At 36.9% G+C, this 16,390-nt stretch overlaps 1 protein-coding gene across 1 annotated transcript; it reads left to right on the top strand.

Annotated features, from left to right (window-relative positions):
- On the top strand, window positions 1-16,390 carry LOC306854829 (excitatory amino acid transporter 1-like; the record flags this gene model as incomplete). Its single annotated transcript, XM_079393074.1, has 9 exons — window positions 1-253; window positions 360-497; window positions 5,390-5,597; window positions 5,683-5,725; window positions 6,430-6,743; window positions 7,745-7,978; window positions 9,282-9,476; window positions 9,604-9,738; window positions 16,192-16,390. Exons 1-9 carry the CDS (start codon window positions 37-39, stop codon window positions 16,388-16,390), a joined length of 1,683 nt encoding a protein of 560 aa, XP_079249200.1. The 5' UTR covers window positions 1-36.

Genomic DNA, 16,390 nt, shown 5'->3' with positions numbered 1-16,390 from the left:
CACGAAACCCTCTTGGACCATGTATTAGAGCTGATTATGAACGAGAAGCCTCCAAACAGCACTAGTCTGTTTCTGAGTGAAGACTCTGAGAAACCACCGCGCGCTGAGGAGGGCCTCCACCGTCTGTGCCGAGTGTTACAGAAGCAGATGTCAGGAAGTCGACGAAAGATGGGTGGCATCACACGAGACAGCGTCAAGAAGTTCCTGCGGAGGAACGCCTTTGTGATCTTCACAGTGGCTGCTGTGGCTTTAGGTAAAGGGGTAAATCAATGGGCAAAACAGCAGGAAAACACATAATGTTGGGCTTGTTTTTTGTTGGTAGTGGCACGGATGTTTCTCATCTTTTTGACTGCATATAGGGGTGGTGTTGGGTTTCGCGCTGAGGCCTCATAACCTGTCCATCAGGGAGGTGAAGTATTTCTCTTTCCCTGGAGAGCTGCTGATGAGGATGCTTCAGATGCTCGTTCTACCGCTCATCGTCTCCAGCCTGGTCACAGGTACACCAGAAAAACACTTCACTCTCTATAGAGCATTTGCTAACACTTTAAATTCCTTTACATTAGTTAAAGCATTAGGTATCATGAGCTAACACTCAAAAACTTTCTTCTGTTGATGATATTTTGAAGAATGCAGTTGACAGTATAGAGATTGAATTCCATAGTCATTGGTTACCAGCAATGGTTACCACATTCTTCAACATTTCTTCTTTTGCGTACAATAGAATATTTTAACTATTGTTACGCATTCAGTGTCTCTGTTTCCTGTGGTTTTGTTTTGTGCAATTTTACTATATAATTCAGTTCTGTTAACCTTTGTGGTTAGTCAAATTTAAATGTATTTGCAAAAACAGATAACTCAGGGTTTTTTTAATGTTCAAAAATCACGTTTTTTATCATGTTATCATGTTTTTATTGTGTTTTATTGTGTTAGTTAGCAGTATTTTTATAGTTATTTTTACTTCATCAAAATAACCCAACTGCAGTTTGAGATTAATTAGAATGCACAATGGAAAAAACGTGATTTTTGAAAATTGTTAAATGAACTCTCTCTCTCTCTCTCTCTCTCTCTCTCTCTATATATATATATTAGTGCTGTCAAATGATTAATCGTGATTAATTGCACCCAAAATAAAAGTTTTTGTTTACATTATATATGTATGTGTACTGTGTGTATTTATTATGTATACATAAATACACACACATGTATACATTTCTGAAAAATATGTTATTTTTATATAGTAAATATATTTATTTATAATATAAATTAGATGAATATAAATATAGGCATGTAAATACATGTAAATATCTTCAAAATATATACTGTATGTGTGTGTATTTATATATACATAATAAATATACACTACACCAGTGTTGGGAAGTAAGTAGTTACATGTAACGGAATTACGTAATTTAATAGCAAAATAAAAGTAACTGTAACACACACACACACACACACACACAGATTTAATTGATTTCTTTCATAAATTGCAGCGAGTGCTCTAAAATATGAAACACCAATGTTTCAGGAGTTTATAACATGCTTATTTGATAACTCTTTATTTCATACATGGGTTTATGTAAATGCTTTATTTTTTAAGATTAACTGTTTTTTTGTTTCAAAGGCTTTGTTAGATTCCAGTGTTTCCTGACATAGCTATGCAAAGATTTCTTGTTATGATTTTAAATATGTATTTAACCTCAGAAATTCTGAGTTAGAATGATCTCAAAGTCTGATTTTGTGGTGGCTATGCTTCAAAGGGGATATCGGATGCCCATTTTCCACAATTTGGTATGACTTCATACAACTGGCTGAAGGCTGAAATATGCTAATACGGGACAGTACGTCAGTGGTCGCGGGAGGGGCCTGAGCAATATGACATCATATCGGCTTTATAACTGTTTAGGGTTTTGAGGGATTAAAAAAAAGGAGTGAATTGTTGTTTTATTGTTTTATTAGGATCCCCATTAGCGGCCCATTTAATGGCAGCTAATCTTCCTGGGGTCCTCTTTAAAATATTCACAACATAAAATTACACAAAACAATAACAACACAAATTACAATCAAGAGAATTCAAACATTGCAATTACATTCAGAATATTACCAAGTGAAAGAATATGACAATTTCCAGCTTTCACAAGGTCATTTGCAGCAGTTCCTGGGTTACTGTCCTCTTAAATTTGTATTTGTTCTGAATTCTGCGTGATGAGACAGAGAGTCGATTCCAAATAGATATTGCTCTGTAAAGTGATGTGCGTTTCAAAAAATTTGTCCTGGGAAGCGGAAGTTTTATGTCACCACCTAGTGCCTGCCTGGTGGCATATAGGTGTCCACTTCCTACAAAAACAAGCTGCTCAGAGAGAAACTGTGGCTGTTTCATAAATACTGCATTCCACAAAATTAAAGTTAATCGTAATTTGATTTTGTCGTCAACTTTGAGCCAAGAAAGGCGTGTATGCATCAGGGCCACGTTAGTCTTAAGAGAGCACTGGAGGACAGTCCTCGCTGCCCTATTTTGTGCCACTTGAAGCTTATGAAGATCTTTTTGTGATGCCGACGACCATATAATTGGACAGTTTTCTAAATGGCACAGAACAAGAGACTGGACAACCTGTTTAGCAATGGACATAGGAATATATGACATACATTTTCTGGACATTGCAATACCATTCCCCATTTTAACTATCATTCCATCAATATGAGCTGACCAAGACAAGTAAGAATCCAAGGTGACGCCCAGTAACCTGGATTGCATCACTTGTCTTTGAATGGATTTGTATCATTGGGTGATAAAGGGTAGTTGTGTCTACGCACTACCAAGACACATTTATATGCAAATGAAGATATTTTGCCTCTAATCTTAATTCAAGTGATCAAGGATTTTGAAAATCTGACAGTAATCAGTGTTGAGCACTACTGTAAGGTTAACCCTGCCTCGTTTACATGTTTAAAAATGATTACCAGTTGAAAACACTGAAATTTCAAAACGTAATCAAATGTAATCAGTTACATTACTTTAATAAAGTAATTGAAAAGTTACACTACTTATTACAGTAAGTAGGGTAACTTGTAATCTGTAACCTATTACATTTTCAAACCAACACTGCAGAACACACACATTATGCAAACAAAAAATTAATGATGCCATTAATCATTTGACAGCACTTATAAATATATATATATATATATATACAGGTACATCTAAAAAAATTTGAATATCGTGAAAAATGTCAATATTTTTTGTCACTCATTTCAGAAAGTGAAACTCATATATTATATAGATTAATTACACATAGAGTGAACTATTTCAAGCCTTTATTTCTTGAAATTTTGATGATTATGGTTTACAGATAATGAAAACCCAAACTTTGGCATATTAGAATGATTTCTGAAAGATCATGTGACACTGAAAACTGGAGTAATGATGCTGAACATTCAGCTTTACATCAGGAATAAATACATTTATTTAAAAAATTTAATAAAATAGAAAACAGTTATAATTTGTAATAATATTTCACAATATATATACAAACCCGATTCCAAAAAAGTTGGGACACTGTACAAATTACGAATAAAAAAGGAATGCAATAATTTACAAATCTCATAAACTTATATTTTATTCACAATAGAATATAGATAACATATCAAATGTTGAAAGTGAGACATTTTGAAATGTCATGCCAAATATTGGCTCATTTTGGATTTCATGAGAGCTACACATTCCAAAAAAGTTGGGACAGGTAGCAATAAGAGGCCGGAAAAGTTAAATGTACATATAAGGAACAGCTGGAGGACCAATTTGCAACTTATTAGGTCAATTGGCAACATGATTGGGTATAAAAAGAGCCTCTCAGAGTGGCAGTGTCTCTCAGAAGTCAAGATGGCAAGAGGATCACCAATTCCCCCAATGCTGCGGCGAAAAATAGTGGAGCAATAACAGAAAGGAGTTTCTCAGAGAAAATTTCAAAGAGTTTGAAGTTATCATCATCTACAGTGCATAATATCATTCAAAGATTCAGAGAATCTGGAACAATCTCTGTGCGTAAGGGTCAAGGCTGGAAAACCATACTGGATGCCCGTGATCTTCGGGCCCTTAGACGGCACTGCATCACATACAGGAATGCTACTGTAATGGAAATCACAACATGGGCTCAGGAATACTTCCAGAAAACATTGTCGGTGAACACAATCCACCGTGCCATTCGCCGTTGCCGGCTAAAACTCTATAGGTCAAAAAAGAAGCCATATCTAAACATGATCCAGAAGCGCAGGCGTTTTCTCTGGGCCAAGGCTTATTTAAAATGGACTGTGGCAAAGTGGAAAACTGTTCTGTGGTCAGACGCATCAAAATTTGAAGTTCTTTTTGGAAAATTGGGACGCCATGTCATCCGGGCTAAAGAGGACAAGGACAACCCAAGTTGTTATCAGCGCTCAGTTCAGAAGCCTGCATCTCTGATGGTATGGGGTTGCATGAGTGCGTGTGGCATGGGCAGCTTACACATCTGGAAAGGCACCATCAATGCTGAAAGGTATATCCAAGTTCTAGAACAACATATGCTCCCATCCAGACGTCGTCTCTTTCAGGGAAGACCTTGCATTTTCCAACATGACAATGCCAGACCACATACTGCATCAATTACATCATCATGGCTGCGTAAAAGGAGGATCCGGGTACTGAAATGGCCAGCCTGCAGTCCAGATCTTTCACCCATAGAAAACATTTGGCGCATCATAAAGAGGAAGATGCGACAAAGAAGACCTAAGACAGTTGAGCAACTAGAAGCCTGTATTAGACAAGAATGGGACAACATTCCTATTCCTAAACTTGAGCAACTTGTCTCCTCAGTCCCCAGACGTTTGCAGACTGTTATAAAAAGAAGAGGGGATGCCACACAGTGGTAAACATGGCCTTGTCCCAACTTTTTTGAGATGTGTTGATGACATGAAATTGAAAATAAACTTATTTTTCCCTTAAAATTATACATTTTCTCAGATTAAACATTTGATATGTCATCTATGTTGTATTCTGAATAAAATATTGAAATTTGAAACTTCCACATCATTGCATTCTGTTTTTATTCACAATTTGTACAGTGTCCCAACTTTTTTGGAATCGGGTTTGTATTATATATATATATATTTGACATATTTTTGATAAAATACATTTCAGAAGAGTCTTTAAAAAAAAAAAACGTATTGCTCCCTAACTTTTGAATGGTAATGTATGTAATATCTATACAAAACAGTATATGTAAAAATGAACACTGACCAATTATCGGTCTGTTAAACTATTTAACCATAAACTATTTAATCAAAATGGTGATTTATAGTGTGATGGTCACAGAAATGTTGAACAACAGATATTTTGTCTCTTGCTGTTGCATGCCTTCAGGAATCTCCTCTTTAGACAGTAAGGCCTCTGGGAAGATGGGAATCCGGGCCATCGTCTACTACATGGTGACCACGTTTATAGCGGTTTTCATCGGTATTGTCATGGTGATTATTATCAGGCCGGGTAAAGGCAGCAGGGACGGTCCATTGGCCTCTAGTGGCAGCATTGAGCCGGTGCAGGCCGCTGATGCTTTTCTGGACCTGATAAGGTGGGAAAAAGTTTTGTTGGACTGATGTGATGCTTGTTTATTTTTTAGATGCTATGGGATCTAATTTTTCTCATTCTTCTTACAGAAACATGTTTCCACCAAATTTAGTTGAGGCCTGCTTTAAACAGGTTTGCGAATCCTCTCCGAATGCATCTCTGAAGATAATGTGTCACTTCTCATTTGGTACTAGGGCTGTTTGATATAAAATTTATATCACAATCAGTGTTGAGTGTGATGCATTACTAATGCATTAAATACTGTGATTTAATACCTTTCCCTTCAAAAAGAAAGGGATTATTCTTAATTTAATTACAGTTACTCCTGATGTAATACTGTGTAGACCAGGGGTGTCCAACCCTGCTCCTGGAGATCTACCTTCCTGCAGAGTTCAGCTCCAACCCTGATCAACACAACTGAACCAAATAATTAGGAACTGAAGGAGCAGTTGATAATTACAGGTGTGTTTGATCAGGGTTGGAACTGATCTCTGCAGGAAGGTAGATCTCCAGGAGCAGGGTTGGGCACCCCTGGTGTAGACCAATAGAACAATTCTGTTTAACATCTAATGTTAAAATGTAAGCTTTTAATTTAACCTTCTCCCTTTTAATACAGTTAAAGAATAATTAATGCAATTTTAAATTATATATTTGAAAGAATTAAAAGTGCAGTTTATCCATATATTGTTCAACTGGTCGAGGTTGATATGGGATTTAGAAAGTAATTAGTAATAAGCAATGCAATACTTTTCATATCGCAATATACATTGCAGAAAATCAATAAAAACATTATTTTTTCCAATATCATGCATGCTAATCCCCCATTTTTCTTGCAGTACAAAACACTATACAAGAAAACCGTGTTGACCAAAAATGTCACCATTGTGGTCAATGCGACAGACAGCTTCAACTCTACAGACCTCAGCCAAGCGTCCAACTTCAGCACAGTCCTGCAGACCATCCAGGAGACGGTGGAAGAGGTGGTGCCTGTCTCCGGTTCCTCGAATGGGGTGAACGCCTTAGGGTTGGTGGTCTTCTCCATGTGCTTTGGATTAGTGATTGGAAACATGAAACAGCAGGGCCAGGCTCTCCGGGACTTCTTTGACTGCCTGAATGAAGCCATAATGCGCTTGGTGGCCATCATTATCTGGTTAGTGTGTGATTATGATATTCTGATAACCTTCCTGCTGAATCATTAACAGTTAGGCAGTCATTTAGAAGAGAATGATGTGACGCTTGCTTTTTGTCCTGTCGATTAATTGATTTAAAAAGATACATTAAAAAAGCAACTGACTGTAATACACCTCTTCAGTAATCATGCTTTTAATTTCTGTAGTACAGTTAATTAGAATTTTTTTAGGGAACAAAAGTCTCATTATAATGAAATTATGTGATTTTCCCTAAATGGTATGACATATTAAATATAGTTTCATAAGTGTTATTTTATGAGAAAGGTTCTCATTATTATAATATAGCCTAGTATTTTTTTTTAATCTTTATTATGGCAAATGTTCTTAAAATAATAAGAATCATAATTATTTATATTTTTATTAGTGCTGTCAAATGATTAATCGCGATTAATAAAAGTTTGTGTTTGAACAATATATGTGTGTGTTCTGTGTATGTATATATAAATACAAACTCATACAGTATATATTTTGAAAATATATACATGTTTACATTTCTATATTTATATTCAGATAATTTATATTATGAATAAATATAATCAATAAATAAACATAACATAATTTTCTGAAATATATGTGTGTATTTATATATAAATAATAAATATACACAGTACACATACATATATTATGTAAACAAAAACTTTTATTTTGGATGTTAAAATCCAGTTTATTTTTATAGTTCAAATATGAGTATATTTCTAAATATTATGGCAAATTATTTTGGAATCATGAGAAAGTTTCTGATTATTCTGATATACAAATTCATTATTATGAGGACTTATGTTAATATTAAAAATACAAATTGCACACATCACATATTACAAATATCATGCAATAAAATTTAATAAAAAAAACAAAGGCTCTATTTATGCATGTGTGTTGTTAAATTATTATTTGTTAAATTATAATTGATTAAAATGTACTATTTATGAAATAATTGCTGTAAAATGTCTCTTCTGAGCAGGTATGCTCCGGTGGGAATCCTCTTCCTGATCGCAGGGAAGATCGTGGAGATGAAAGATCTTGCTCAGGTGGGCGGACAGTTAGGGATGTACATGGTTTCTGTCATTGTCGGACTCCTCATCCATGGCCTGTTCGTTCTGCCGCTGATCTTCTTTGTGGTGACCAAGAAGAACCCTTTCACCTTCATCGCTGGGCTGCTGCAGGCTCTGATCACAGCTCTTGGCACCTCATCCAGGTAAACACATTACAGAACCTCCATGTAGGGAACTCAGTATACTTTACACATCTTACAGCAACAATACAGAGCAAATCGTCTGTTGTTGTTCTCACAGTTAGCTGAGAAGATCAGCTGGTCCAGTAGCAGATGGTGTTTCTAGCTGATACACATTAAAGACCCCATGGAATGGTTTTATGAATGTAGTGTCAATATATATTTCCTATTGAAACAGTACAGCACAAATGAAAGGGCATCCTGTAGCTTTTAATTAACATTGATTAAAGCCCAGTAAAACCACACCTGACAGGGAAAAAAATCAAGCCATTTGATGAATAAATTCTAGCTTCTTCCTTTACAACCAGTTGATGATTGGACAAGGGAATAAAGTACATCTGTAAATAAAATATGTTATAGCTATTGTTTGGCAGACATATGTAGTGTTTATAGTGTCTAGAATTAGCATTTTATTAGAAAAATATTTCCGAGATTGACCAGATTTTTAATAATTTATTATATACAGTAAATATTCATTTAATATGATATGATATCAATACAATTATATTCTCAGATTTTAAATGTGTGTATCTGCTAAAAATTTTGTTATATTTTAGTTATTATAGTAAACTAAAATTAAACGTGAAAAAACCTAAAGATTTTTTAAATAAAATAAATTTTAACTGAAATAAATAAAATATAAAAAAACATAAGCTTATTATATTTCAGCTTGTTTCCGAGGCAAAATTTCTTATTTTCATTTATTTGATCTTGATGTGCTAAAGTAACTAAAACTGAAACTGATATAACAATAAAAATATATATAGACACATTTAGAACAACAAAAACGAATAAAAATTAAACAAAATGACTAAAACTATAACTAAAATAATACAGAATCAGAAGGAATCAGAAAATATACAAATATAATAAAATAAAATAATATATAATTTAGAATATTACCAAAAACTATAATAGTATCTCAGTGATACTAAAATAACACTTCACTAGCATATAAATGACCTCAAAGCTAAATATTTGGCATGTGATCTGAATAACAAGTACTGAATATCATTATTCATTCCCCCATTTGCCCCTGTATAGTTTGCTTGTCATTTAGGACACATTTCAGAAGACACAATTTAATGAATAGATTCTCATCCTGAATCCATGAGGTTTCAGCATTTAGCTATTTTTACACTTAGCCATCCTAAATATGTAAAGTATCTTAACAATTTTTTGATGTGCCCAAAAGCACAATGATGATTACATCTTAGTAATTCAGTTCTCCTGAATACATTTCACTAGTTTTTCATATCTTCCTCAGCTCTGCCACCCTGCCCATCACTTTCCGTTGCCTTGAAGAAAACAACCATGTGGACAAACGAGTGACACGTTTTGTGCTGCCAGTTGGAGCCACAATCAATATGGATGGCACTGCTCTGTACGAGGCAGTGGCGGCCATTTTTATCGCCCAGGTCAATGACATGGACCTGAACTTTGGGCAGATCCTCACCATCAGGTTAGTTTTGGCCAGCACAAGTTCTGAAGGAGTCTTTATCTCTTCTCATCTCCTTATTGCGAACAATATCTCCTGTGGGCTATTTCCCATCAAAGTCCAAATTAAAAAGCCCTCATGTTTCCTGCAGCATTACGGCGACCGCCGCTAGCATCGGAGCAGCAGGCATCCCTCAGGCTGGGCTGGTTACCATGGTAATAGTATTGACATCGGTGGGACTGCCCACAGAGGACATTACACTGATCATCGCGGTGGACTGGTTCCTGTGAGTCTCTCTCAAATGTCACGCTGAAGCATGCGGCTCCAGTAGAGAGCACTCTCTCAAAGGTTATTGATACATAATGCAGACCGCTAATCTAGTGTTGACACACAACACTGAATTTAATAAGTTAAACATTTCTCTTAAAGGGAACCCTGCGTATTAAGACTTGTATGGCTTAATATAACATAAATGATGTCTCTTACTGAAAAATTTTGTAGAAAACCCATCAAAGATTTATGTTATTTAAAAAAATCATATTGTTTTATACATATTTTGAACTATGGGGGGGCACCATTATTCTGATGACGTAAAATGGTTGCACTCGGTGAGCCACTAGCGCTAACTGTTGCTATTTTTACCACAACACAACTCAGAATAGACAACTCGGAAAATAAAATACTGATATGATGACCACAGCTACTGAAAGAGCTTACAGGTGGCGAAGCATATAAGTATAGGTTTAAACCAAATGCTGTACCATGGATTTTTCCCCACATGGAGTCTAAAAGGATATCGAGGGAAATCCGCGCTGAGAAACTTCTCTAGTCTTAATACCCAGGGATCCCTTTAAGTAACTTATATGCAGAAAGTTCCTATACATAACAGATTATTAATGACGTTTGCTAATGTAAGCATTACTATTACTGATGCTTGTTTAATGAAAACTTTGTCATTAATTACTCACCCTCATGTCGTTCCAAGCCTGTAAGACCTCCGTTCATCTTTGGAACACAAATTAAGATATTTTCGAGGAAATTCGAGAGCTTTCTGGCCCTCCATAGAAAGCAGCGCAACTGACACGTTCAAGGCCCAGAATGGTAGTAAGGACATTGTTAAAATTGTCCCTGTGACATCAGTGGTTCAACCGTAATGTTATGAAGCTACAAGAATACTTCTTGTGTGCGCAAAGAGAACTAAAATAACAACTTTTATTCAACAATTTATTCTGTTCACGAGAGTAGCACAATGCATACATGTGATACTACTGACGCAGGAACTGGCATTCTGACAGAACGTCCATCTCTCTTAGTTCATCGTCTGTATATTCTGGTTTGAATAAGTGAGGTTGGGCAAAAAAATTGCAAGTCATCCTCTCTGTAGAAATCTTCATACATGTTTACGAAGACTGTTTTATGTACAGTATGTGCATTCCTCTGCTTATAAACAAGGCCCAGCGCATTCAGGTTCTATGTCAGAACACTGCCTCCTGCGTCAGCTGCATCACGTGTATGTGTAGTGCTACTCTCATGAATGCACGGTTAAGACTGACACGGAAGAGAAGAAATTGCTGAATAAAGTCGTTATTTTTGTTATCTTTGTGCACAAAACTTATTCTCTTAGCTTCATTAAATTATGTATGAACCACTGATGTCATGTGGACTATTTTAATGATGTCTTTACTACCTTTAGAAAGCTCTTGGATTTCATCAAAAATATCTTAATTTGTGTTCCAGATGAATGAAGGTCTTACGGGTTTGGAACGACGTGAAGGTGAGTATATTGCTGAAATAAGCCTTTAAAGGTGTCTTATTATGCCCTTTTGTAAAGTCTTGATACTAGAATAGGTTTTTGCTTGATTGTTCCAAAAGCACATTATTTGTCATGTATTTTACATGATCGCAGTGCCTCTCTTCCCTGTTTAGTTCTTGTTTTGATGAAACCCCTCCTTCCGAAATAGGAAATGTGCTCTTATTGGTTAGCTGGCCCAGAGGTTTGTGACTGGCAAACATCTTACAGCGTGTTCTGGAAATATCACGCCCCTAACCATAACTGCGAGTTTCTTCTGCTCAGCTGTGAATATTAATGATGGTGTCAGTTTTGGCATACCAGTATAGCAACTCTTCTTCTCCGTATTCTGTAGTGCAGCTCAACAAGGCCTCGTCCCCTTTTTTGCATATTTCGTGAGGGGAATTATTTAAATGAGAAGTGCTGTAGTTCGAACAAGCCGTTTGTTGTAGTTTTGAAAAGTGTTTTCTGTTAAAGAGAATATCTCCTTTTAGAGTGGACTTTGAGCTTTGCACTGCCTTGCAGATCTTACACAGTAACTAAAGCTGAAAGAGTGTAAAGCACAATAGGACTCCTTTAAACAAACTCTAAATACACTTAAGTATTACATTTTGTCACATAATCAGTCCTGCTAATGTGCATCAGACACAAATGATGCCTCAAACTCAAGTGGTTTGTTGAGGAAAGGCGTGCTGTTATTTTTCTAAGTAGTAGGGTGATTTAACCAGGGTGAAACCACCTAGGGAATGCCTTGGCAACCACCCATAACACACCAGCAACTGCATAGCAACACCTTAGCAACCACCCTAGAAACCACCTGGGGAATGAATCCTTGACAACGACACGCAAGAAACTGCATAGCAACACCTTGGCAACCACCCTAGAAACCACCTGGGGACCACCGTGGCAATAGCCCAACAACACACCAGCAACTGCATACAGTAGCAGCACCTTAGCAACCACCCTATAAACCACTTGGGGACCACTTTGGCAATGACCCTAATCCTAAACCAAGCCCAACAGAAAAGCAACTTCATAGCAACACCTTGGCAACCACCCTAGAAACCACCTAGGCAATGCCTTGGCAACCACCCACAACAATCCAGCAACTGCATAGCAACACCTTGGCAACCACCATAGAAGCCACCTAGGGAATGCCTTGGAAACCACCCACATCACCCTAGCAACTGAATAACATGTTAAAAACCACTTTTACATCATATAACCTGTATAGTAACACATTGACAACCACTCAAACACCCTAGCAAGATGAAAAAAACATCCATAACACCTAGCATCTGCATAGCAACAACCTAGCAACACCTTGGAAACCAGCTATAACAATCTAGAAACTACATAGCAACATGCTAAACTACCCAGCACACCTTAACACTAGGAAAAACAATATCCTAGCAACACCTGCCAACACCTTGGCAACCACCTACAACACACCAGCAACTGCATAGCAACACCGTAGCAACCACCCTAGGAAACACCTGCGGACCACCTCGGCAACCACCCACAACACACCAGCAACTGATTAGCAACACCTTGGCAACGACCCTATAGAAGGCTCCTACACTCTTAAAAGTGCTGGGTTATTTCTGTAAACACATTGCTGGGTTAATTGTGCTGGGTCATAATTCTGGGTTGTTTGAGGTACTGTAAACACACAGTTGAGTTGCTCATGCTGGGTCAAATGGACTGCAAGGAGTTCTTTCACCACTGAACACCTGGGTTGGGTTATTTTGACCCAACCGGTTTGTTTATTTTTCCTCTTCATCGAATTTTCTGGATTCTTCACTCATCTCGTCGTCAGACGGTCAAGCAACTCGCAGCAAGCAGGATTATAAGGTAAATTAATGATAATATGATTATTTACCTCTATTTTTAATAAGGTGTAGTAAGAGCACACTGATTTCACGGGTAATGTGATATTTGATCTATCGCTGTGCGAGTTAACATTAGCGTTATTCTGTGAATGAAGTAGCTGCCTACATTTTTTGTTGACAAAAAAGGCCTCAACAATCTCTTTATCGTTATATAAAAGTTATATATATATATACATACAGTGGTGTGAAAAAGTGTTGGTCCCCTTCCTGATTTTAATTTTTTTTGCATGTTTGTCACACTTTAATGTTTTAATTTAAATATTAATCAAAGATAACACAAGTAAACACAACATGCAGTTTTTAAAGTTTTTTTTTATGAAGGAAAAACAAAATCCAAACCCACATGGACCCAGGCCTGATTACTGCCACACCTGTTCGCAATCAAGAAATCACTTAAATTGGACCTGCCTGACAAAGTGAAGTAGACCAAAAGATCCTCAAAAGCTACACATCATCCAAAGAGAGCCGAAGAAATTCAGGAACAAATGAGAACGAAAGTAATTGAGATCTATCAGTCTGGAAAAGGTTATAAAGCCATTTCTAAAGCTTTGGGACTCCAGCGAACCACAGTGAGAGCCATTATCCACAAATAAGATTCATCCAAGAGGTCACAAAAGACCCCACAACAACATCTAAAGAACTGCAGGCCTCACTTGCCTCAGTTAAGGTCAGTGTTCATGACTCCACCATAAGAAAGAGACTGGGCTGAGCAAAAAGAACATAAAGGCTCGTCTCAGTTTTGCCAGAAAACATCTTGATGATCCCCAAGACTTTTGGGAAAATACTCTGTGTACTGATGAGACAAAAGTTGAACTTTTTGGAAGGTGTGTGTCCCATTACATCTGGCGTAAAAGTAACACAGCAAGCACTTTTTCACACAGGGCCATGAGGGTTTGGATTTAGTTTTCCCATCATAATAAAAAACTTCATTCAAAAACTGCATGTTATGTTTACTTGTAAACAAAAATAAACATTTGGTGTGATCATCCTTTAAATTTAAAGCAGCTTTTGCCCTCAGTGCACTTGAGCAGAGTGTCTCATGAGCTTTGCAGGGAGGTTTTTGGAGATGTTGCTACAGTTCTTCTGGATTTAGTCTATCTCAGTTTGTTCTGTTTCTTCATGTCATTCCAGACAGACTGGATGATGATCAGATCTCTGTGTGGAGCACTGGCTGTTTTCAGACTCTTTGTGCAAACAAAAAACTCACTGGATTATTACATGCAAAATGAATGTTTGGAAATGTAAACTGATATTTCCTACTGACACATTACAGCAAAATATCTATTTCTTTATTTAGCTGACTAAAATACTAGTGGCCTAAAACTTTTGCACAGTACTGTATATATATATATATATATATATATATATTGGGGGCTTAAAATACCCCATAATTTATGCCATGTTGGTTGGATGAAATTTAGGTAGACAACCAAGAAGTGCCAGTAAGCAGAAAGAAACCTAAATCATTAACACAATAAATATTTTCTCTGAGCAATCTTTACCAGACCCAGTTCACAGGAAAACCCTGATGGTGTGGCTGATTTCCATAAAATACACTTAAACGTGATTTATTTAAGTCAACTTAAATGATACAACTTGTAAAAATGTAAGTTATATTGCAAGACTAAGTGTTGTGTAATTAACAGGTGGGGACCAACATGGTGATGCATTGCTGCACATTTTGTGCCTTGGTGACGAGACAACGACATCCCACACCTTCGCAATAACATCTTCCTTCCTGGGAATTTCTCCAGCATGCAGTATATGATATTGATGGACATGAGTCTTCATGTGTGAAGTATTTGAGGGCAACTTGTAATTTTTTAATTTTTGTCACATGTATTGTCTGTTGTAGGTCTCTTTGTTTGGCTTAGTTTTGATGGCACAATGTTTGGACTGATTCTCATGTGGCAATAATCAATTTATTAGTGTTATGATGCTGCAATGTTGACAAAGAATAGGAATCTACAGTACCTAGTTTACAAAGTTTTGTTTTAAAGAAACTGATCTACAAAAAACGTTGTTTTATTTGTGTCTGTAGGGGTTGAATGTAATGTGTAACAGTAGCACCCATTCAAAAATAGGTTTAAAAAGAAATGTGAAAACTCAATAAATTGATATTTACAGTTGCATTTTTTTGTGTTGTGTAATTGTATTACAGAAAAATAATAATTTTACATTCCTTTGTGATTGTTTTTTTTTATTATTGGTAATATTGTAAATATAAAGGTAGCAAGGCAATGAGACAACAAATAACCCAATGTTTAGCTAATGTTTAACCCAGCAACACAGTTAGGTTGGGTCAAATAAACAACCCAGCACTTGGGTCAAAACAACCCAGCGCGTGTTCTATCACATAGTTACTCAGCGGCTGGGTTAAGGTTGGGTTATTTTTTAATCCAGCATTTTTAGAGTGTAGAGAATTTCTTGGCAATGACACACAACGCAACAGCACCTGCATAGTAACACCTTGGCAACCATTCTGACATCCTAGCAACATGAGAGAAACCATTTAGAACACATTAGCATCTGCATAGCTACACCCTAGCAACACCTGAGAAACACCCTAGAAACTACATAGCAACATGCTAAATCACCCAGCACACCTTAACACCTGCAAATACAACATCCTAGCAACTGCCTGTCAACACCTTGGCAACCACCCACAACACCCTAGCAACTGCATAGCAACAAACAAACAAACAAAAAAACACTCTGAACACTTTAGCACCTGCAAAGTAACCTGAAGTAACTCTAGAAACTGCATAATAGTAAGCTAGAAACCACTCATAACACCTCAACCAATCAGAACACATTAGTGTCTGCATAGTATTATCCTGGCAACCACCCAAGCAACATGCTAAAAACCACTCTAAACACCTCAGAAACATATTGACAACCACCCACAACTCCCTGACAACAACTCATATCACACTAGCAACACATTGGCAACCAGCTGCAACACTCCAACATTGCGGTGGTGAGCTTTTCATGGTCAAACACCACTCACAACTGAAGAAAACAGATTTAATGTAAATGTTTTTGTGTGGTTGTTCAGGGATCGACTCAGGACCACCACCAACGTGCTGGGAGATTCATTCGGAGCTGGGATCGTTGAGCATCTGTCACGACAGGAACTCCAGAACCAGGATGTGGAAATCAGCAACTCTGTGATCGAGGAGAATGAAAAGCCATACCAGCTGATCTGTCAGGAGAACGACTCTCTCAAACTTCGCAACAGTGAAACCACCATGTAA

This window comes from Barbus barbus, assembly GCF_936440315.1.
Source record: "Barbus barbus genome assembly, chromosome: 35".
In the NCBI taxonomy this organism is placed as follows: domain Eukaryota; kingdom Metazoa; phylum Chordata; class Actinopteri; order Cypriniformes; family Cyprinidae; genus Barbus; species Barbus barbus.
Note: the sequence above shows the minus strand (reverse complement) of the source record. Positions and strands in the feature narration are given on the sequence as shown.